The 22889-nt window shown below is 37.5% G+C and overlaps 1 protein-coding gene across 1 annotated transcript in view; it reads right to left on the bottom strand.

Moving 5' to 3' along the window:
* LOC104619741 (gamma-aminobutyric acid receptor subunit alpha-2-like) overlaps positions 1-22645 on the bottom strand; it is a gene marked incomplete at its 3' end in the record, with an annotated part of 28183 nt that extends 5538 nt beyond the window's left edge. The window contains exons 1-2 of the mRNA XM_010285730.1: positions 22575-22645; positions 19877-19992 (exon numbers count right to left, since the gene is read on the bottom strand). Of these exons, the coding sequence (XP_010284032.1) occupies positions 19877-19992; positions 22575-22645 (187 nt within the window). The remainder of the gene's footprint in view (positions 1-19876; positions 19993-22574) is intronic.
* Positions 22646-22889: the final 244 nt, after the last annotated feature.

Genomic DNA, 22889 nt, shown 5'->3' with positions numbered 1-22889 from the left:
CTCTGACACAGGCCAGGACGCTGTTGGCCTTCTTGGCCACCTGGGCACACTGCCGGCTCATGTTCAGCCAGCTGTTGATCACCACCTCAAGGTCCCTTTCCACCAGGCAGCTTTCTAGCCACTCTTCCCCAAGCCTGTAGTGTTGCACGGGGTTGTTGTGACCCAAGTGCAGGACCCAGCACCTCACCTTGTTGAACCTCATACAGTTGGCCTCGGCCCATTGATTCAGCCTGTCCAGATCACTCTGCAGAGCCTTCCGACCCTCGAGCACATCAACACTCCCACACAACTTGGTGTCATCTGCAGAATTACTGAGGGTGTACTCAAAGAGAAGAAAGGAGTGTGATCATTGCAAAGTCTTCAGAATGGACCATCAGCAAGGTTTCAGATGTGCATTTGCATGAAGCTGGCTATATTACCCATTAATGTGTTAAATATATCTTCAGAAGAAAGCAGGTTAGTAGATTGGGTTGGACTTTTTTTTATTAATTTGAATTTGCAGTCAGTAAAACTAAAAGTGAAAATCCAGGGTTTGGGCAGCTAAAATAAAAGCCAATCTGTCTGAGGTAATCCAAAACCATCAAAAGTATTCTTGGTGAGACAGGGCTTTAAAAATATACATACACTGTTCTAATGCATAGCATGAAACAATTTCTTACAAACGTTATTTTAAATGTAGAGTAAATAGTACCCAGGAGAACACTGCAAGGCTGTAACTGAAGGGCTGCTACAGCATGCAAAAAAATGTGAAACTAAAATACTGCTCTTTAATTATGTCAACAAAAAGTAAAAAAGGAGGTCAAGTTGCAGTGCTGTGGGAGCCTTAACTGAGGATTTCTGAGTTTTGTGGAAATGCTGTCAAAAGCTTGATGTTACTTTAATTATTTTGCTATAAAAATTATTTAACTGGAATTGACATTGTAATATGGTCTCCAAGGGCATGCTTGGCAATGTTGCCCAAAGGCTTTGAAATTGTCATTCATAATACAAGTCAGGAATTGCACAGGTGAAACATCCAGGGTCTTAATCCATCAAACACTGTTCCAATTCAACATGCTGCCTTTATCTGACAAGCTCCTTAGTGCGTCTCTTGACAGCTCAAGACACTCTCTGGCTGGCAGGGAATGGGGATCAGAGGAGGTCATACAGTGTGGAGCCGTAAGAGCAGCAAAATCCATAGGAATGCAGATATTTCAAAATACTGTTCTGCCAGTTCTTCTTTACATTTGGTTTTGGTACTTTATGTGACAGTTTTATCCATCCAACTACTCAGCATCTTCATTCATTATCCACTATTACGTTACACCAGTTTCAGAGCCACATGTGCATACATAAGTACACTTCCAATTTGTAAATTGAAGCCAACTGCGAGAAGAAACAAATTCACCTCCCTCCTTGACATCAGTGTTTCACTTCCAATAGCCTCACTCTATCCTTGATATATCTGCAAGACAATTTTTAATATGAGCCGTAAGTAAACTTCTCTTTCAAATCTCCATCTTTAACGAAGCATATGTAGAGTAAGCTTACCAGTAAGACCTAACAATACCTGTAAGTGTTAACTGTTAACAGTTCCTCTCTTGATTCACTTTGGTGTAAATGAGACCTGAACCAGGTGCTGTACTTGATTTCTCATAGTGTTGACTGAAACGAGAATATATTCTGGAGAAAATATTCTGCGCAAGTTACAGGAATTGACCAACAGTAGGCTAACAGACCCCAGCTGATTTCCCTCTGAAGAGCTTGTATCTATTACCAGACATTATATCATATACTAAATAGACAACTCCATATAAAGACTACCAGAGACCCTCCAAAGGCCTACTCATGAAGTTGGGCAACCCTGGAAAGCAATACCATACTCCTGAAACAAATACCATTAGTCATTTAGACTAACTGAATACCTGGTCCTGTATATAAGCCCGTTCCTGAATTGGACTTTTTTATTTCAGAAAAGTAGTATTTATTATTCTGAAATTGAATATAGCAGGTCCAAAATAGCAGGAAAATACAAACTTGAGTGAGAATTTACTGTAATACAAAACTTCAGTTAAAAGTAGGTGTATCTTTAGAGATGAGTGAGACTTTTTGACCATTAAGAAAACACACGTGAACCTGGAAAAATGTTTAGCTTAACTGGCAACATCCTTTTCTTCTGTAGCAAAAAATTATTACTTGGGAAAACATTTTCAGATGTGTTCTCAGCCGAGTCAAGGTCTTTTTTAGGCGTAGGTTACCCACAAATTATGCACAGAATGAAATGTAGGCATATCTGCAACTCAAATAATGTGATACATCTCCACAGTAGGGTAATTACTCAGATTTGTCCTATATGTAAAAGACACTGGTGCAATCTGTAAAAGCACTGTTTCCAGCTAGCAAACAGAAACTTAAGTTCTCTCTGTGCTGAGTGATACATTTACACGTTACTAAGATAATTTTCATTATGCATATGACAGATTTGTGGTTTAACTCTCAATCAAAATGAAAAGAATGCAGATCACATATGCAAACATTATCTTTACTACTTTTTCTTCTCTGTCTCTCTACCAAGGGACCTTTAATTTGCAAACCTTATTACTTCAGGTAACAAAATTAAACATATTTCCAAAGGGTCCTAGGAATGAAGAGCCTTGGATACAAGTGACATTTGAGGTGCAGTTTTAACTTTATTATAGGCTTCCTACACAAGTTTAAGAAAGTCACTCAAGGGTAGGACTAAAGACTGATTTTGGTGCCTAATTATCCCTTGAAGTATATTGGACAAGCTCCAGAAAGTTATTTAATCTCCATCCTTCCATTTAAACCAATAAAAGTTAATCTGAATGTCTCTGTGGTCCAGATCATAATAACTAAATATTGCACTTCTATTTGTCTGAATCCCCTTTAGTCCCAAATTCCTGTCTAACACTGTCAGTACCTAAAATTCCCTGGCTGCTTATATTTCCACCTTAAGGCAAAAATATCCTGATGCTGCCAAGCAGCTTAAAGAACTGGCTCTCAACCAAGTCCCAGCAAGTTCCTCAAACTATAAATAATTACAAATTTACTGGGCCAGAAAGACTTTGAGAGAGAAAGCAGGAAAACAAGCAAAAGACTGATTCCACAGCCCAGCAGTACTCATGGGATGTAGCACATAAATTGAAGTCTCTGCTCAATATCTAATTATTTACACAAAGCAGAACAATTCCTTCCAAAAACTGAGGAAGCATGCCCTAGCTTAAAAAACTCACCTTTGTAGTCAAGGCAGACCCTGACACACAGTAACTTGCGTTCATGTCTCTGCTTTAAATCACAGCATGCACTTGACAAGAGGTGCGCTCTCTCTCCCACAAGTTTCCACCATCCCAGGCTACCAGCTCCTCTCATGGCTCTTTTCAGGAAAGGAGGCATGAACTCTAGAGGGGGCACGCCACTGTGAACAGATGAAGTGGAGACTGCTAATGTTTCCCCACCCAGACTTGGATGTTTCACCTGCACTGGTAAGAAAAGGCTTCAGCTGCATGCCTCTCTTCAGCATTTTTTAATCAGTTAACTTAACAGATCCCCACTCCGTCTATTGGCTTTATGAGCTGCTTTTGCAGACAGTGACAGCTATGCCCACACCATTTCTGAGGTGTGCCAACATGCCCAGCTTTCCCCATGCTCCACACAGGAGACCTGGATGTTTGAAGCAATCAATGCCACTCAACACGGGGTCCTGAGAAGTAGGCACTGCCAAATCTCGGCCCTCAGTCTATATGGGTCTGACTGGCCAACGATTGTGAATGGCTCTGCAGTCCAGCAGTACAAATCATCAGTCTCAGTCCATGCTCTGCTACGTATGGAGGTATTTTACACACAGTGAAACATCTCTAGTGGAAGAAACCACTCTCACAGAATGATCAAAAGGCCTGTATCCAGTTAACAGAGTTGGAAATGGATTCAGATCCCTTTTCCAAATCAGGTAGAGAATAAATAAGATGTTTAAGCTAGAATGCGCTTCATCCTTGATGAGAAGGCTACTGTACTGACTGGTGCAGCCCGTATCACATCAAGCCAACCAATCAACCAGTGTCTAGCTTGAATCCTGCTGGTAGTTAAACATGAGAGAGATTTCGAAGCAACGCAGAAGTGCATAACTTAATTGGTTCTTTGCATGGGGAAAATGAGAAATGTAGATTCTCTCAGTCATTACTGTTGAACCTCATAGACTTTTGGCACCTCAAGCAACATTTTGACAATCATCTCAGAGGTATCAACTGCCAAGTGATTAAGACAGCAATTAACTATCTAGACATCTTTCTCGATTTTTTCCTATATTTTAAACAGATCATTCCTCCAATTTACAGGTTCATTGTAAAGATATTAATATAACATGGATGCTTTGTTTGTATAGACATCTGAGACAATTGAGTAATTATAAACAGTAGTCTTGATGTTAAAATTTATGTAGGGAGAAACAAAATATAGAAAATAAGAACAAGTACTGAATGAAATCATTGGAAAGGGTAATCTAAATACATGGGTAATATGAAATCTGTTCCCATAAAGACAGACTATCATGAAATCCACCAAATTTCAATTTATTCCCTTTTCATTACCCGCTCACACACCAAAAAAAAAAAAAAAAATTGAAGAATAAAAAAGCATCCAGCTCTAAAATAAACAACAAATGTGAGTCATTTTTAGTTGGAGTTGCACAAAATGTTCAACATAAGCACGGAAGTGAAAACATAGTTGAGTTTGGCTGGAAGAAATGTGATCTTACTGAGAGGGGTTACTTAAAGGGTTAAGGTAAAATGAACTTAGCTAACACACAACACATTTGCCAGCAAACCAAAATGACATGACATTCAAATGAAAAATAAAACATCAGCACTAAACCTTATACCCTTAGACACTACAGCTTCCATCAGGATGTATGTAATAACCAGGCTGAGTAACAAATTGACTACTGCAATGTTTAGATAAACTGGATGAACATGATAAAGCTAAAATGAACCAGAATGTCCCAACACTCTCTAAAGAATGAGACAGGGGAAGACAAAGAGAACAAGAACACTCAAACAAGTCTGGAAATGGAAGGGAGCAGACTTTGATAAAGTGGAGCAGTAACTATTTGGACCAACCTGAATTGGTGTCATCACAGAAGTAGGGATGGCAAAGTTTTTATTCCGGGAAATGGAAGGGAGCAGACTTTGATAAAGTGAAGCAGTAACTATTGGGACCAACCTGAATTGGTGTCATCACAGAATTAGGGATGGCAAAGTTTTTATTCCCATGCAATCATATTTCCATCTAATCTGCTTAGAGGCTTGTGCTATTAGATAGGACACCATAACAGGCAGGTAAGGCAGAACAATTACCAATTTTTTTTCAGATTTTAGAAACTTATATTCAGAAGTCTTTCTCTTTTTTTATGTTTGAATTTTATGACCTTGCTACTTAGAGTTATGGAACACCCTGTCAAATTCTGCTTTACCCTTCTAGGCTAATTTCAGGTTTAATCACTGTGCTTTAATCCAAGTCATAGCATTTATAAATCATCCCATTTGATACACTCACTCTGCCAACCCCTCCTGTACTCAAAACACACCTCCCCATAAGAGCAGTATCATTTTAAAAAAGCATCCACTTCAAGTTTCTCTTTACAGTCATGAAGTGGCCAAGTTTGGACTTCTTAAGATATGCCTTTATTGCACCATAGCTCCTGACTCACTTGATTTTAGTTGCCAGTGTATTTGCTTGTTCATCTCCTCTTACCTGGGCCTCCCAGGTGCTTTTCTAAGTAAGATCACTCAGCCTAGATTTTCTCCAGGTTAGATTTCAGGAGCCACTTTGGCTCATGCTGGTAACATGCCAATTTGCCAGTGAAAGTACAAGATATGAGAGGCAGCTCTCCTTCAGTACTTTCCCCCACTCCAAACATCAAAAAAACCCAAATTCTCATAATTTCCTGGAAAAGCATCAGAGGTCAAAGTCCTTCCCCACCAAGGACATATGAAATGGCCACAGAACTCACACTGGAGTGACCAAGGAAGTGTGATAATACATACATAATACATACAGGATTTCAGCCTTTGGCTGCTTTTTCTAAGCTAAAACAGACTGTCACAGTGCTTATTACCCTTGTCAATTATTTAATGAAGATTTGGGTAGCATGCCAGAGCACCCTGAAGTCAGTGAAAAAGTCTTCCCCTGCTGATGGATGACTTCAGAGGAAGCCTTTGGAGAATGTCTGTCTCTGCGGTCAGCCATGACAAAAAGAGTTGGAACCCCAGAGCTGACAGAAACCAGGATGAAGCTCTGGAAGAACAGTCTCGCTTGTTCTGTTGCAAACATTGTCACCACAGGTCAGCATCTTCCCCAGACTTGCTGCTATCAGAGCAAAGTATGAAATTCACATGTTCCCAAGTTCTAAAAGCTGATGGAGGTCCTCTAGAGATCAACAGAATTAAGAAATCATTGAAAATTACGATCCTTTCAGACAGATTCATTTTACTGTCCATGTATAGTGCCTGGTTACTACAGTCCTGGATCGTACAGTTATTAAAAATGGAGCTACAATTCTTTTATCTTTTGCTAGCCTTGTACTTTGCATTCAAACATGGCAGGAACCAACGTTAGAAAAAGGTAGGGCCTTTATTTAATAGAGCTGTGTATTAGCGGGCACTCTTAATGCATTTTTTGCAGCAGGAAACTTGAATATATTTTAATAGGTAACTCTGAAATTCTGTAATAGCATTTCAGAAGATTGTGACACACTCTCAAAAAAACTAGACAGCATTCTAATCCTTCCATCAAACCAGCCAGCAGTTCCTATTTTAAGCCAAATGAAATAACTATGAAGTACAGGAAATTAATTTTTATCTAGACTAATATTCTCAAAAAAGCTAGCATGGACTTACTAAAATCAGCTGGAGGTCATGTGTATGTTAACACCCTAAATACCCAAAGAGCATAAGGGCAGGTAGGCACTTTTTCTTTACACTTCCCTGATCCCCACGGTTGCTGAAATGCAGGGAAAGGAGGAGTACAGGTACGGGTTTTGAGACACAGCAGAAATCAGACTGGCTGCTAAACTGCCTTTTTTTTTTGATTCCTAACATATTTTCATTTGTCAGGACAACCCATGGTCATGGATAATAAGCTTCTTGCTAAACAGGAGTCCTGACAAACAATGAGTTCATGGCTTGACCCAACAGAGAATCATATTAATACTTAAGCAAGTAGCCTCCAAATGAGAAAAAAATAGCATGGACAGTAATGGGGCAATCTTTTTTAAAATCTCATTTTAACATGTTACAGAATTGCCAGTTACTCTTCTGTTATCCAGTTAATAATAAAAAAAAAGGTCTTTAAGGCTGTGTAATGTGCCTACAAGAAGTGTACTGTAGCACTCAAAAGTCCCACGGCTGAGTCACTTGAATGTCTCCAAGCTACTTTACACACAGCAGTGTTTCCCAGAATCTCCTCTAAGACATACTCCCAGGATGCTCCCAGAGCTTGGATTAAGCAGCCTCAAATTTGTCTTTTATGGTTGCCTGTGACAAGAGAATTCCCCTCTGGCTTTCAGAACCCGTCAGGCTTCTATATGTGGAAAAGCTATATATTTGGGTCAAGAATCTACTTTTAATATTAATTAACAGGTTTTTTTTACAGGCAGAAAATACAAACCAGCATTTTTTTCTTTGAAATGATGCCTAATGTGAGTGAAATTAGAATCCAGTTTCTTAAAGTGCTTATTCCTCTAAGCAGATACTATGGCTTTGTGAAAATGCGGACGGTATCTACCACAGAATATTATTTTAAAACAATTGTTTATTTAAAAAAACAGCATATTAGGCAGTAGCAAACAAGATTATCTGTTCATTCTTTTTATGGTCAACTAAAGTCAAAATGCCTGGTAAAAAAATGAAGAGTTCTCTGACAGCTTTTAGCACTCAGCAGATGGAAAGGGATTATTAAGGATGTGACCATTCCCTTACCTCAAACAACAGCCATTTATATTTCTCCCTTCTCATTTTTATTTAATTATTTATTTCTCCAGGATGAAATATTTTCACTTTTATTCAGAAACAGCATGAGGCAACGCAGTCCCAAGTTCACATTTAAAGATCTAGTAGAAGGAAGTTCACTGTTTGGTACTCAATTAACACTACGAACACTTGTAAGGACAGTCCGTGAAAATGTCACGGCATGCACTCGTGACGGCAGAGGGTTTTTATCAACACAGCACTGAATCTAAGGTTCAGACTTCTGTTTTTCCTCATTTGTATACTCCACACTACAAGTGCTTGTCAGCCTCTTCTCATTCAATGAGTCTATAAATTGTGAAAAATATAAATTACTTCAAATAATGAGAACAAAAAGGCATCTACAGTAGCCTTTAGGTTTTCAGTCAGAAGGAAGTATCTAGAACATTAGATTGGTGTATTCAGGGCAGGAATTGTCCCTTCATCCCACTTATAAATTCTTAAAGATAAATGCAGACTCTCCTTCCCCCTCCATTCCCTTTCTGTCTTCTGGTGTTGTGCCAAAAGGCTCACACACTTGAGAGAATGGAAAAGGATGGCTCTAAGAACTCCCATTCTCCTGACAGAAGTGATCTGAAGAACCTAATATCTTAGGACAACTGAGAAGGGATACAAGAAAGAAAAAGCAGGGAATGTATTGGAAGACAATTACCTCTCTTGGATGACAGAATCAGGACCAAGCAATGGAGACCAACAAAGAGCTCAACTTCTTTTCGCCACAGGGCAATCTTTCAGTCAGAAGATACATTACTTTTCTGACATTCGGGTATTTAAGAGATCAAGAAGATGCAATTTTTTAAATTAAAACAGAAAAAGGTTTTAAACGCAGATAGGTAACTCCAGGAAACTACATTCACAGGAAAGATCACAAACACAAGCAGTCTTTAAACACTTTAAAAGAACTTAGGAGTTTCAAAAAGCAACTTGTTTAGAAGTCATCTCTCCAGGTGGAATATATCTTCTGTATAAACCTCTCCACTCAGGTCAATCCTATGGTAGAAATTATGTGACCTGTAAAACAGATCACTGTACTGGAGCTTGGAGACATGGATCTGTTTCATCACCAATAGTGGATACCTCCCAGGTACTTCACCCTCATGTACCTTTTGTATTTACTTAAATATAAAAGTCTTCCCTTTTTCAAAGTAGTTTGAGTCATCTGATACATTTTCAGTGTCACTGCTGTGAGAAAAGCCATGATGTACATATAATGGACATGCAGGTTTTACAGCATACATCAGTTTTTAACTGACTCTTATTGAACTATATGTGTCAGAACATAGTGAGGGTCACTGGTCCACGGCACTGAGTTTGGATTGCAATCAATTCTATTAGTTTTAACATTACAAGATTACAAGATACTTAACTCACAGTTTGTAAAAAACACAGATTAGGTAGATGGAACATGAGGCATCCATGTTTTTCCCAAACAAATTGCTGATTAGGATGCATGATCTCTACTGGTTCAACAAAAAATGCATGTGCGGGACCAGATATGTATGTATGGACATAAAAAGTAAATGGTCAGATGCAACTGAATCCAATCTCTGACTGCAGCTACACATCTTTACTAAAATGTTTCATGTCCTCTGATGTGCAGAGTAATCCCAGGTAAGAGGGAAATTGATTTATACTGCTTTCACAAAGTTAACTGCTTTAATTATTAAATAGCCCTCAACATATGGCAAGGAATTATGGAATGTAAATCAAGAGCTATGTGCTACAAAGTAATCACACAAATGGTTCCCAAATTGCAACATCACTTCCAGAAGGTTAACAGAATCATACCTTCCCGATGTACAGACTATTTCAGAAAACTAGTGCTGACTGACTCTGCAATATAAAGCAAACTATTATTAGGATGACAGTGGTAAACAAACTTCCTTTAGTTTGTGATTAATTTAATTCAAGCATTAACCTGAAAAAACAGACATAAAAATGTGTTTCGAGATTAACCTTGGCATATTAAAGTGTTTTGATTCTTATCATTAAAATTTATTAGACTTTTGACAGTATTAATTCAAAATCTTCTGCTTATGCTTTAATTTAGCAGGTTAGTGAATTGTACAGCAACACAAAATGTTATCTGATATATCCTCTATAGCTGCTTTCAGAGACAGATGACTCATTGTTGGAAAACATTAACGTCAGAAATTTAAATACATGCATATACCATAACGATACAACTGCTTACTTTATTCTACTTTCAAGTTTCCAAAGGGTATTTGAAAAAAAACTATCAATCAGCTGTCTTTATCTGCCAGTTGTTTAAAATTGGTCAGGTTTACTATCAGAATTTTAACTTCACTCTCCATTTCTTTTGTCCTGCCTTCCTGCCCTTTCCCCTGTTCCTTGCTCACAGTGGTTTTTCACCTTGTCTTGTATTACCCTAATGCTAGGTTATTGAAAACCAGTGTTATGTTCCACTTCGTATCTGTTGCTTCGAGTCTTTGGAAGGTACTATTAGATACTAATAGTAGCCACTAATAAGAGCTACTAGTACCAACAATTAATACAGACCAAAACACCGTAAAAAAAAAGCAGATGCAGTTTTAATGTACAAGCAATTATAACGTCCTTCTGCATGATCCTTGTTGATGAAATACCTCTCTCTCTCTACACACTCCTAACTCTAAAAATTGGACGCACTAGATTGTGCATTGGAAAGGTTATTGTTAATAAAGGTCACGAAATGGTGGCACTCCAAGAAAACAGAAGCAGGAATATGTAGTCAGGAATTCCGCCAGAAGCACCAGATCTATCTCAGACCACTCAACACCACCAACAAAACTGTACTGGCACAAAAGGAGGGCCATACAATCTGTGAGTAGAAAAGGATCTTTGCTTTCTACCTACCCAGGAGGCTGCCTTCACATCATTCTCAACCTCTCCAATCCAGTTTCATTAGATAGGAAATCTTTCAGGCAGCTGGATGTAGGTGACTGTGCCTGGGAGGAAGGTAAGGCAAGTCTGGGTTTCATATCACCAAAAAAAAAGGGGGCAAAATTAAACAGCTTCATCTACATGGCATGTCTGGTTTGGATTTGGGGAAAGCTATATCTAGATGGAGTGAAATAAATTAATGGAATTTTGGTAAAAGAAGAGGGCATTTCCTAGAAGAATGTATGAAATAGGTATTTAGAAAGGGAAAAGGCAACTGTGAAAACAGAAGAAGAAAAAAGGAAGACTTTTTTCAGTCAGAACATTTCAGAAGGGCAGGGTTTAAAGGTTCCTGAGTGCTTCCTGAGGAGGTGTTGAGCTCTAGGGTACACAGCAGCTTTTCAATTCATTGCCCAGCTAATGATGACAAAGTAAACTGGGAACGATTCATGAAATACAGTGCCTCTCCTTTAAAATACTGTCTTTTCCCATATTTAACCCTTTTTCAGGACCCCAGGTCATGATGATAGTGGGAAAATGTGACTAGAGTACCTTTTTGTCTACTAGCCAAGCCCCAGCTTTTGCTGAATGTTAGAAAATCCAAGGTAAAGACCACAAAAAAGGATATGTCCTCCAGACCTTTCCCATTTACCCTAAATCTTCTATTCATCACAGTGGATTGTTGATGAATAATAAGCTCAAGAGTTGTACAACACCATGCATTCTGCTGTCCATAGGCAGCCTAAACCTGTCATCTACACATGTGTTTTTATTCAGCTATATCTTCCAGAACTCACATTCTAAAATTAATTTTTTCACAGCAGCCAATGAAGACGGAAAACTTCAGCCATTATTTCAATGTCTTTCCGGTTGTAAGTCACAGAATCTATGAATATTTCAATTTTAAAAAGACTTTTTGGAGGTACAAAGACAGATGTCCTGAAGACAGATCAGGTTATCCACGTCATAGTCTGTCAAATTTTGACTGTCTCCACAAAGATGGAGACGCCAGCACTTCTCTGAGCAACCTCTGCGACTGTGTTGAAAATCACCACCATTGGCCTAATAGTTCTGAGCTTGCCTAGTAAAGTTAAGGAGAGGCAAAAAAAGTAGTGGGTTTTTTTTTTTCATTTTAGATTATGTCTCATAAATAAATATAGTATTGTTACATTGTTTTCACCACAATCAGGCCTTGAATGGAGTAGAAGCCTTTTGTGCTATGCAGAATATAAATGCATAGTAAGAGGTATCTCTCATGGCAGTTCTTATTTATGGGGTGCTAAAATACAGGAAATGTATTTAAATACATATACGCCATTACGGGCTGAAAGAACTAAGGTTTAAAAACCCCAACCTTTTCTACACAAAGAAGCTGAAGGAGTTCTGCATGTCCATTTAATCCCAAGTTTTTAGTTTCCATTGAAAATGAAACATCAAAACCTTGCCAATAATTTGTCTTAAAAGAAAGTTATGCATGGCTATTTCCTAAAATATTGGTTGTTGTCACATGAGCAGGAATCTATCTACATCACTAAAACAGTGATGACTACTCATACCACAGTATGATGTAACTACCATTTTTTCTTAAATCAAACATATTCCTAAGGTCCATTTTTCAAGCTTTGTGAAGAACAGTGTATCCCAAATACTGACTGGATCTTATATATCTAAAACTAAAAATTCAAAGAGTGACAATGCTTTTATTGACTGCTAGTTTAATAGTTCTTCACCAAAACTTTCTTAATACCTTTAGAGCCTTATAATCAATCATAGAACACCAGGTTGGAAGGGACCTCAAAGATCATCTGGTCCAACCTTTCTTGGCAAAAGCTCAGTCTAGACAAGATGGCCCCACACCCTGTCCAGCCAAATCTTGAAAGTGTCCAATGTTGGAGAATCCACCACTTCCCTGGGGAGATTATTCCAATGGCTGATTGTTCTCACTGTCAAAAATTTTCCTCTTGTATCCAGTCAGAATGTCCCCAGGAGTAACTTGTACCCATTACCCCTCGTCTTTTCCATGTGACTCCTTGTAAAAAGGGAACCTCCATGTTCTCTGTAGCCACCCTTTAAATACTGGAACAGTACGATTTATACAATTAAATAGGAGAAGAGGTTATTATACAATTGAATAAGAGATCTCTATAGCTTCCTTCTTACATTCTTTAGTTAGCACTCTTTCTTTGGTATAGCTTATTAAAGAAAAGATTTGAAGCGTAATTTTCTGTGTGTCTCCTGTACAAAGAATATATGAAACTGAGTATTCCATGGCTACATCATAGCAGTAAACATTAAAGGATTTCCCTGATGCTGTTTATAAGCACACCTTTTGGTGTAACCCAGAATACTATGAGTTTTGTATTACAGAATGTGTCTCTGTTGCTACAGGATGACTAACTTTTTTTCATTGTAAGCAACATATACATTGATTTCTACACTTTAAATTCACTTTTTGCTTGTTAAAATCCACTACTAAAAATCCATGAAATCCATTAAAATCCCCCAAAGATATCCTTGATGAATTTCTAATGCGCTTAAATATTTCTGAAAACGTTTCAGAGTTAGACCACTTAAATAATAATTATATTTCCAATTCAGGTGGCATTACCCAAATTGTATCATTTCACAAGGCTAATAAAAATTTTAGAACTATAATATAGCAGTCCTTTGGTACTTTGCTATTAAAACTAGTCAGCCTGAGCGAGAAGCAGCTCTGTATTTTGGATAGCAAACTCGTTGCAAGATTTATATAACATGGTAAGAGGTCTTAGTGGGAAGCAGTCAACAATACCTTGAATATCAGCATTTCAACCAGTTTCTAAATAACCCAGAATAAGTGTACCACTGAAAAAAGGCGATGTTTGCCTTAGCCCATCAAATCTGGCTGCAAAATTAAACCATCATTTACAATGAGCTCAAATAAGCTCCACAGAAACCTGCAGTATCTGCTTTCACGTCTTCCTTGTAGCTAAGATAAAAGTAAGCAAAGCCTTAATTCAGCCTTGGCGTCATCAGCAGTAGTTCTAGCCTTAGAAGCAAATGCTGATACTTTGCCAGGGGAAAAAAAAAAAAAAAAAAAAGAAAGAAAGAAAGAACCGAATATACGTTCAGTGAACTGCGAGATCCTCCCAGACAAGCTCCTTTATAGGCATATGAACTTTACTGTAAAGCCTCTAGATTTTTGTTAACTGTTGTGAAGCATAGCATTTTGCCACTTTGCACAGCGCAACACTTCTCCCGATTGCCATACTCTGGACAGCTGTAACATTAATTTTATTTTATATCTTCACTGTTGATTTATCCACAGACTTTCAATAAATAAATAAATAAGCTTCGTTTAGCTCCTCAGCCACTATCCTGTCCTACATCATTTTTCCTGGTTTGTTCTTCAGTGTCACAACAGTTTCTGAGAATTTTTTTACCCTGCCATTTTCCTACTGGTTCATTCCCTAGAATGCTTATAGCTACAGAGTTAGTTCTGTTCTTGGATTTTAGCACCATCTGCATGCCCTGTATAACTATTTAAATGATATTTTCATATTCCTCTCCCTGTTGCTTTTCCACTTTTCACAAGGAATATTTTTTGCCAATATACATTATCCACAACTCTAACTTAAATTAATGAGTTTCTCACTGATGACTCTGAAAGCAATATTATGGCCAGATTCCATGTGACCCTTACAGGTATTCCCAAGAAAGAGCACACAGCAGTTTGCTCTTTTGAATCCCAGCATAACTACATAGATAGTGGGCTTTCAGAAAATGCAAGTGCTGCTCTGAACTGCTCTGCAATAGCACTGGTAGAGAGACATTACCATTTCCACAAGGTGAAACTGGAGCAGAGAAAGGCTAAGGAAGCAACCACAACTGAGCAGGGAAACTGCACTTTTTCCTTTAAAAACAGTAGTGAAAGCTTTCCTGTAGCATTCTGCAGCAAAAATAGTCGAAGGACCTTCTTTTAGGATACTCGAATGTGTATTAAGCGTGATGAGACTGACAAACACCCCTAAGTTTTGAATGCCCAGCTAGGGGACTGCTACAGCTACCAAAAAAAAAAAAAAAAAAAACCCAAAACAATTAAAAACTCTGAATCACAGAGATATATAAATATACTGCCCTATGTTTAACATATTCCAGATTATCAGCATACGATCATGGTCTTGTTTCCTGGCAACTAAAGACATACACACACACACATATATATATAGCTCTACTGATCTGAGGGAGAAAAAAAACCCACAAGAGTTTTCTGTGAAAAAATGTTTTTTCCCCTTTAGCTCATATTGGTGAGCACATGATACAACTTTTAATCACAGAGTCTGATACTGTACGTTACTACACCAATTCTATGCAATGATATATCCAGTGCTGCAAAGATCAGTGATCATACCCACAAGTGCTCACTGCTCACCATCTCTCCGATAGCAATAATCATCAATATTCCTTCTCAGTTCTCTTTGGTTTTCCTGCTCAATTTATTTACAAAATTTTGTGAAAAAAAATGTTTTGGTATAGATATAAGTGAAATGCAATGGAGATTCTTGTTTAAAGCAATCAGAACACCTGAAAGTCACCTTGCAGGAGAGATGGATCCTTCAAAATGGAACCACAGTGGCATTTTGTTTTCATCTACCTACTGTCTGGTCTTCCTCTGTTTTTTTAATAACCAACATTCACCTCTTTGGTTACAACGAGAATACCATTCCTGAAGCTGGTGGGACTGACCACAGTTTGTGGAAAGATCCTCAATTTGTATAAATTTGCATAGCTCTTTTCAATGTCAATATGGCAGTTGAAAATCTGTCCTTCAGGCTATGAAGTCCAGTTCTCTGTCCTTGAAACTTCCCTTTGTAGTTTTTTTCAAGGTCTAAATTTTGTATTTTCTAAGTCTTGTATTCAATGATATTTTATAAGTTTTGGAGAGTAGAACAGACAGAAGTTCTATAGGTGCTGGAAATGCCCAATTTCAAACACGAAGAAAGCAATGCAGGCTTGAATAGCTTATGGAGATGGTAAGACTACTGAAGTATCCAACATGATAGTGAAAACCTAGCACCATCTCCATGCCTTCTCCCTTCCTTCCTCTTTTTCATCTTTAAAAAGAAGCTACCATTTTAGCAAAACACGTATTTTTTTTGCTGATACACCTAATACACAAGAACATCAACGTATTAAAAGAGGAGATTGCCTTAACCTATGTTGCTTTTTCCTTTAATCATGTCTGTCCATGGGGTAGAGGAAAGCAGACAGAGCTGACAGATAATTCAATCACTTTCAGATCTGAACGCAACTGTATCTCAGCTTCACCATTCTGTTGTCTCATTATCTGAAGATCTGATTTCTCTTTTGGTCCCTTGCTTAGTTTTAGTGACTATTGCTTTGGGAATTTCCTTTTCTATATGCTAATAAAAATCAAAGGATTTATGGAAAAGTGCTACCCTAAGTGTCTTGCAAACATTACAGCAAACAAATAAAAGAAAATACCTTCATGATTCTGAAGAAAATCTTAAACAATCGAACTCGTCATGACTTGTCATTTGCATGGCTGTATTTCATATGAATTAGTACTAATGACATAGGGAATTTGTTTTGAAACCAAACTTGTAATTTATTCTTATATTTAAAGAGAAATGTCATGGAATGCTTGGGTAAAATAGTTCATGTCAGAACTGAAAGTTCATGCAATCTTGTGCGTAGCATAAAATGAGTACAGAGAAAAATTTATCTCCCCTTGAATACCCTCATGCCTATCCATATCAACACAGCAGGTCAGGGTATTATCTAAGTCATATGAGATGTCTCTGGCTTCAGGGGACAGTACAGTGTCTTCTTTTGCCTGCCCACATCCATTTTGCAGGCTATTGCATCACTATAGTGTTCATACATCATTCAAGGATCCCAGCTACTAGGACAGCCGATGGCCAACAGCCATGGGGACAGAGCTGCATCACCAGTAAAAGTTAAAGCTGCCTTAACAGGCTATAGAAAATAGCAACCAGTTCTGTAGTGCATTGATGTATCGGTAAAGCATCAAGTTACATACTGCAAGTACTCACAACAAAAATTAAAATTAATTATACAGCTATCCCCAAATTCAAGATCGAATTCCCAAACAGACAATTACTGAGTTGAATTTATATACAGTCTTTGAAGGAGCCTATACGTTTCCATTTTGTTGGTCAATAACTAGCTGAAATGCCAGTGTTGAGCAAACGCTTTTCATTATTACAAACATTTTTGAGATTAAGACTTCTTTAAGCTGAATTTTTGCTGTAAGACATCTCTGAAAATGTCTTCCACAACAGGTGGGAGTGGGCTGGTGAACAACTCTTGCTTCCAGAGACTTTAAAAGAATCCGTCTCAGACCCTGGACTATTCCTGTTGTAGCGTGTTAGGCCAGATTGTGATCTCAGTCAGGATAATGCAAGCTGCTATGCCAAAGTATATGCTCTACTGGTTTCAACTGAATTATTTCAGATCCATATAAATGCAAGTGGAACAGAACTCAGACTAAGTATATTAAATTAATGACATGTGGCATGATCAAAATGCAGCAGTCTATGCAAAAACACTTTTAGAAACTATCAAGACTCACTAGGCACATAGTGTTTAAAAAAAAGATCAATGATTTCCATTTTTCTTTTCAGAGCACAGGTTAATAGAGAAAAAGAAATAAAATGCTACAAAATTCCTGAAATATGAAACTCCATAATTACTAAGCATTATGTAGAAAAGCATTGTTTGTTATATTTCATATCATGGATTATCACAACTGGCTTTTACAAGTGTTCTTTTAAACTATAAGAATCCATCCATCCACAACTCAAGTATTCTTGCAGATTAACATTTATGCATCATGAATCATCACGGTTTAATATGCATGACACAGTTTCATTTCACACATGTTCTGCATGGGTTGATTGCCATGTATGCCAATACCAAACAGATGTTAATTCTTTAATTTTTATGCTCCCAAAGTATATTTTAATTACCTAGGAAGCTTAGCAAAGAAAAAGAGGGAGGTATTTTGAAATAGATTTAATGGAAAATCTAAAATAAAAATCCATTAGGAAAATAATTTTTAAAAGTCATGTTTTCAACAATACAAATTTTAAAAAGAATACCTCATATGCGAAGGAACTGCAAACTGCTGTCATTAAATGGCACATTCCTTTTTGTAAACAAGAAAATATTTTTTCATTCTTTTTCTAATAAAAAAAAATTATTTTAAAAGCCCTGCCAATTAAACACAAGCTTTGTGATATGAAATGTTTCTGCAAGTCATCTGCAAGGCATTATATGTTTATACAATGTCTAAATTCTTGAGTTCAGGTATTTAGCAAAGAAATTGAATCTACATGTAAAACATCACTATATAAATTCTCACATCAACAGTGCTGTGTGTCTCATTTTATGGATCATCTAAATGAAAAAAGTCCTTAAATATTTTATATTTCACAAGTCTCCGCTGTACAGAGGCCAGCAATGGAAATGAAAAGATATCCCAGCTTAGGATTAATATATAACGAGAAAGCTGCTGCCAGCCAGCGCCAGCTCCCGCTTTATGCTGTGTCAGTCAGACGCAAGTCAGGATTCTCCAGAACCAGAACAGCAGCAGAGCCACAGGTCAGAACGGAAGAGTGCTGGCTAAAAACTGTGAGCTTTAACTGGTTCCCAGTTGGATCAGAGTTGTTAGAGTAATTTCCATGGAAGGTAGAGCAGGTCTCTAGCTTTGGGCCTGATCTTACTGAAATCAACAGGAACAGGAATGGCTCCCAGGAATTTTGCACTAGAATTAGTTTTAGCAAGCTGAAAGAGTCTCCAGGTTGAAAATTACAATTACAAAACCATTATGAATAATAATAATAGTAACAGTGTTACATTAGATACATAAATGTTTGTGTTAGATAGTATAAATAGCAGATAAACAATAATAGTAGATAAAATTGTATCAAAACCAGAACATTCTGCCCCTCCCCATAACAGAGATCTTTTTGCACAGTAATACTTCCAACACCAAACAAATTATTTAAATTTCTTGCTTACATACTTACATGACCTGGCATGCAGCTTTAAAATGAAAATGTGAATTACAATTACAAAACCATTATGAATAATAATAATAGTAACAGTGTTACATTAGATACATAAATGTTTGTGTTAGATAGTATAAATAGCAGATAAACAATAATAGTAGATAAAATTGTATCAAAACCAGAACATTCTGCCCCTCCCCATAACAGAGATCTTTTTGCACAGTAATACTTCCAACACCAAACAAATTATTTAAATTTCTTGCTTACATACTTACATACATGCTGCTGGCATGCAGCTTTAAAATTAAAATGTGAACTGACATTTTGAAAAATAACTGACAGTCATGGCACAAGAGTGCAGTGACCTCTGTCCTCCAATATTCCCTTTTTTTCTTCTTTTTTCAAATGCCCAAATACATGCAGGGTACCCAGAAACAAAATGCTAATTACCAGTGAAAACCTAATTCCAAGGAAGTCAAAAATACAACATTCTCGTTGAATTTACTGGGACGAGGATTGAATCTCAAATGTAGAGTTTACACACGGCACACAAAACACTTGTGCAGATTTCTGAAAACATACACTCATCGCATTGCAGGGAATCAAGCCTGCATTCCTTGCTCAACCAAAATTCCCTGACTGGAATAACAGCTTTAGATGCTATTTTTGTTCTCATTCTGTTTTACTATGTTAAATCACCAGGGTTTTTTTTTTTTCTTTTTACTTAAGATAAATGTGTGAAAGTGCCTCCTTTCCATTCATAGATGTTATCTTCCCCAAACTTCAAATGATTCAGCTGGGTGAATATAGAGTTATAAATAATTTATCAAGATACATACCAGTTGTCAGGAAAGGAAAAAACCCTGAAGGAAGAATATCACTGCATAAAATCTGAACATTAAAACTGATTTTTTAAAATCAATCTTTAATTGTTTTTATTACCTCCTAATCCAGGTCTGAGGCGATTATCATAACCATCCAGAAGTCTGTCTAGAATTCTTGTAAAGATGGTGATGTTATTCTTAGCTTCGTCTTCCAGGGAGTCAGCCAGCACTGATCTAAATGGACATTTTGCATTTTAGAGAGTGCTAGGTATGTTTTGATGTACACTCAACACACAGGTTTTGCAGGCCGGCCTTGAATATTTAACTCACTGCCGGCTAACAGGAAGGGTGTAGTTACGAGTAGAACGAATACACAATTTATATACAACACGTTCAAGTACATAAGAGTCAATGGTATACTATTTAACATTTGCAGGTAGTCATTTTCCAGTAGCCTCTACTTCTAGTCACCATTGCAGCACCATGAGTGCTACCTCAAGCTCCACTAACAATTTGGCTGTGCAGATGCAAAAGCCTGAAAGAGCTTCCCAGGCCTCGATGGCACGTCACTCCCGGACTGACAAACACGGGTTCCCCCACACAAAACCGTCTCCTCCCGGCTCTATCCTATCTGTCCTCACCTAAGTATACTCTGGATAAATCCTGTGGATATGCTTCCACCCAATGGTCATGTAACGTACATGGCCAGAAGAACTAACATGAGGGAAAACTCCAGCGATCATGCTCAGGGAGTCCTCTGATGTCAGCACTCGGTGGGTGGGAACAACGATGCTGACTAGCAAGCTGCAGGATAGCCTTCATGTTTCTAAAATGCTGTTTTGTTACAAAAAGCACCATCTGATGCTCCACTAGGTGCAGACAAACGTTATAAAAGTTGGGCAGAAAAAATTCATAAATGAAATGTCAAGAAGAATCTATAGATTATAGATGGTTTCAAACTTCCCCGATGAAGAAAGAGATGTTACAGCCTTTATGGGTCATACCTCTGTGGAAAACACTAGGGGCTGGAACATGGATCTGCTGCCCAGCCAGCTGCGGTGCCGAACAGTCCTCCCGGATACCTGGGCACCCAGACCGAAGGGTTTGTTGCACTAGGGAAACATTCCCATGCAAGAAAGCCTTACGCATGCAAAATGTTAACTGTGCCAACAATTTTAAGTACTATGCATGTGAAATGCATGAGGTCATTAGTCTTACCTACTTAATACCAGAACATTAGTATCCAGGAAGTAAAGCATCATATGCCACATGCATTATCATTTATACTTTTTTCAGCCATCTAAATTTTTAACTCGAAATCTTTGGGTGTTTATCATCTCTAAATGAAAACTACCGATCAAGACATTCTGAATGACTAATTATGCCATAAAAACGAGCATGTTTTCTTCCTCCTCCAAACCGAAAGTAGGTTTGGGTGACATTTTCTTTAAAGCAAGCTATAAAATTGTTAGAGACAGGTCTTTATGTTGGTCCCTAATTCAACAGCATGGAGGAAGTATTTAAATGTAAATCATTGCAGTCTGTGCTTTCCATTACACAAACCACAGAATCGACCAAAAATCATATAACTCATAAAGCACATACCAAAATGTCATGTGTGATTTTACTGATGTGTGAGTTTTTTCTTAATTATAATTATCAGATGGTTCTTTTTTTTATTTTAAAAATGCATTTCTGTACTGTAAGCCTCTGCATTTTTTAAGCTTCTTTTTGAGATGTAACAGTTTTTTTAAGTCAAGATAACACTAAAAAATTAGATCACACAATTCTATCAAATTAGGGTCGAATCCTGCAAACTTTACTCGGGCATAAACTCCTTAATTACACATGTAGTCTCTCTGACGTCAGTGAGATTACTCACTTGAGTAGGGTTTGCAGAATCTGGCCCACTGTGACTCAACTAATACTGCACCATAGTTAGGCATAAAGTGAAACAGGAAACATAGTTTCAGGAAACATTTTTTTCACCAGGAAATAGACAAAAATAAATGCAGACTTTTTAAATCATAGGGAAGTTGCATTATGTAGCTTACAACCCTTACCTTATTAGGGCACGACCTACTGCAGTCATAACCAAAGCAAGTAAACCGAAGTTACAAACTACAATTAAGCTGGGTTAATTAAATTAATTGCATGTTTAGGGACTGTGGGCAACACAAAACTATTACATGATTAAAATCACTTGCTCTTATGCTGTCACTTTAGAAATGGAGAACTTTAAATGACATAAGAAAAGTTGATTAATAAATGAGGCTATTTTTTTTTATTTTATATGATTGTGAAGTTGTATGCTATCTCCACCTAGAGGTTTAAAGCTTAAGTATTATTTTCAATTCTGTTATGTTGACCAAAAAAGGGCCAAAAAAAAAAAAAGGCATGCCTGTATTAAAAAATATGTGAGCATTATTTTAGAGACACTGATTTGCTATCTGACTTCATGAAAATCTACTTCTCCATCTTAACTGTTCTATATGGTACAGAATCACAGTGATACAGTAACTCCAATAAATCTTTAAGATCCAATAAGGCATTTAAAGGAATTATTTTTTTAAATGGTGAAATAAAGCATCAATTCACAAACTGTTTAAGGAGAAGAGATTAGGCTCATATGCTCCCTAGACTACCTTCTCCTGCTGCATTTGCTCTGAAAACTATGTAATACTGCATTCAAACAGCTAAGATCTTTTTATTACATTACTACATAGTATACTTTTATAACCTCCCACACAAGCGTACCCTCAGCAGATCGTAACATGCATGTTTGTACTGAACAACAAAATTAAACATCCTCTCACCTTGTTGGTAGCCACACCAATAAAACGAGAAGAACCAACTGCATCTCGGAGAGTGCCAGCTTCCTCTTCATCGCTGCTCTTCGCAAAACCTAACCGTGCAAGAAAAACACAAACCCACTCTCAGCTACAGTCAGTCTCCGCCAAGCAGTGCTTTCAACTTAACCCGAGGAAAAATATGTCACTTCAGTGGAGAAAGGAAACCACCGGATTTCTGCAGCACTTTTCACTACTAGCAACTTATTGTATCTCCATCTTTCCCAACGATCCTGCTCTGTGCAAAGAGGCAACGTATGATCAAAAGTGGCATGCGAGCAG

This window comes from Phaethon lepturus, unplaced genomic scaffold, assembly GCF_000687285.1.
Source record: "Phaethon lepturus isolate BGI_N335 unplaced genomic scaffold, ASM68728v1 scaffold1534, whole genome shotgun sequence".
Lineage (NCBI taxonomy): Eukaryota > Metazoa > Chordata > Aves > Phaethontiformes > Phaethontidae > Phaethon > Phaethon lepturus.
The sequence above is the reverse complement of the archived record's forward strand: the minus strand, read 5'-3'. Positions and strand labels throughout refer to the sequence as shown.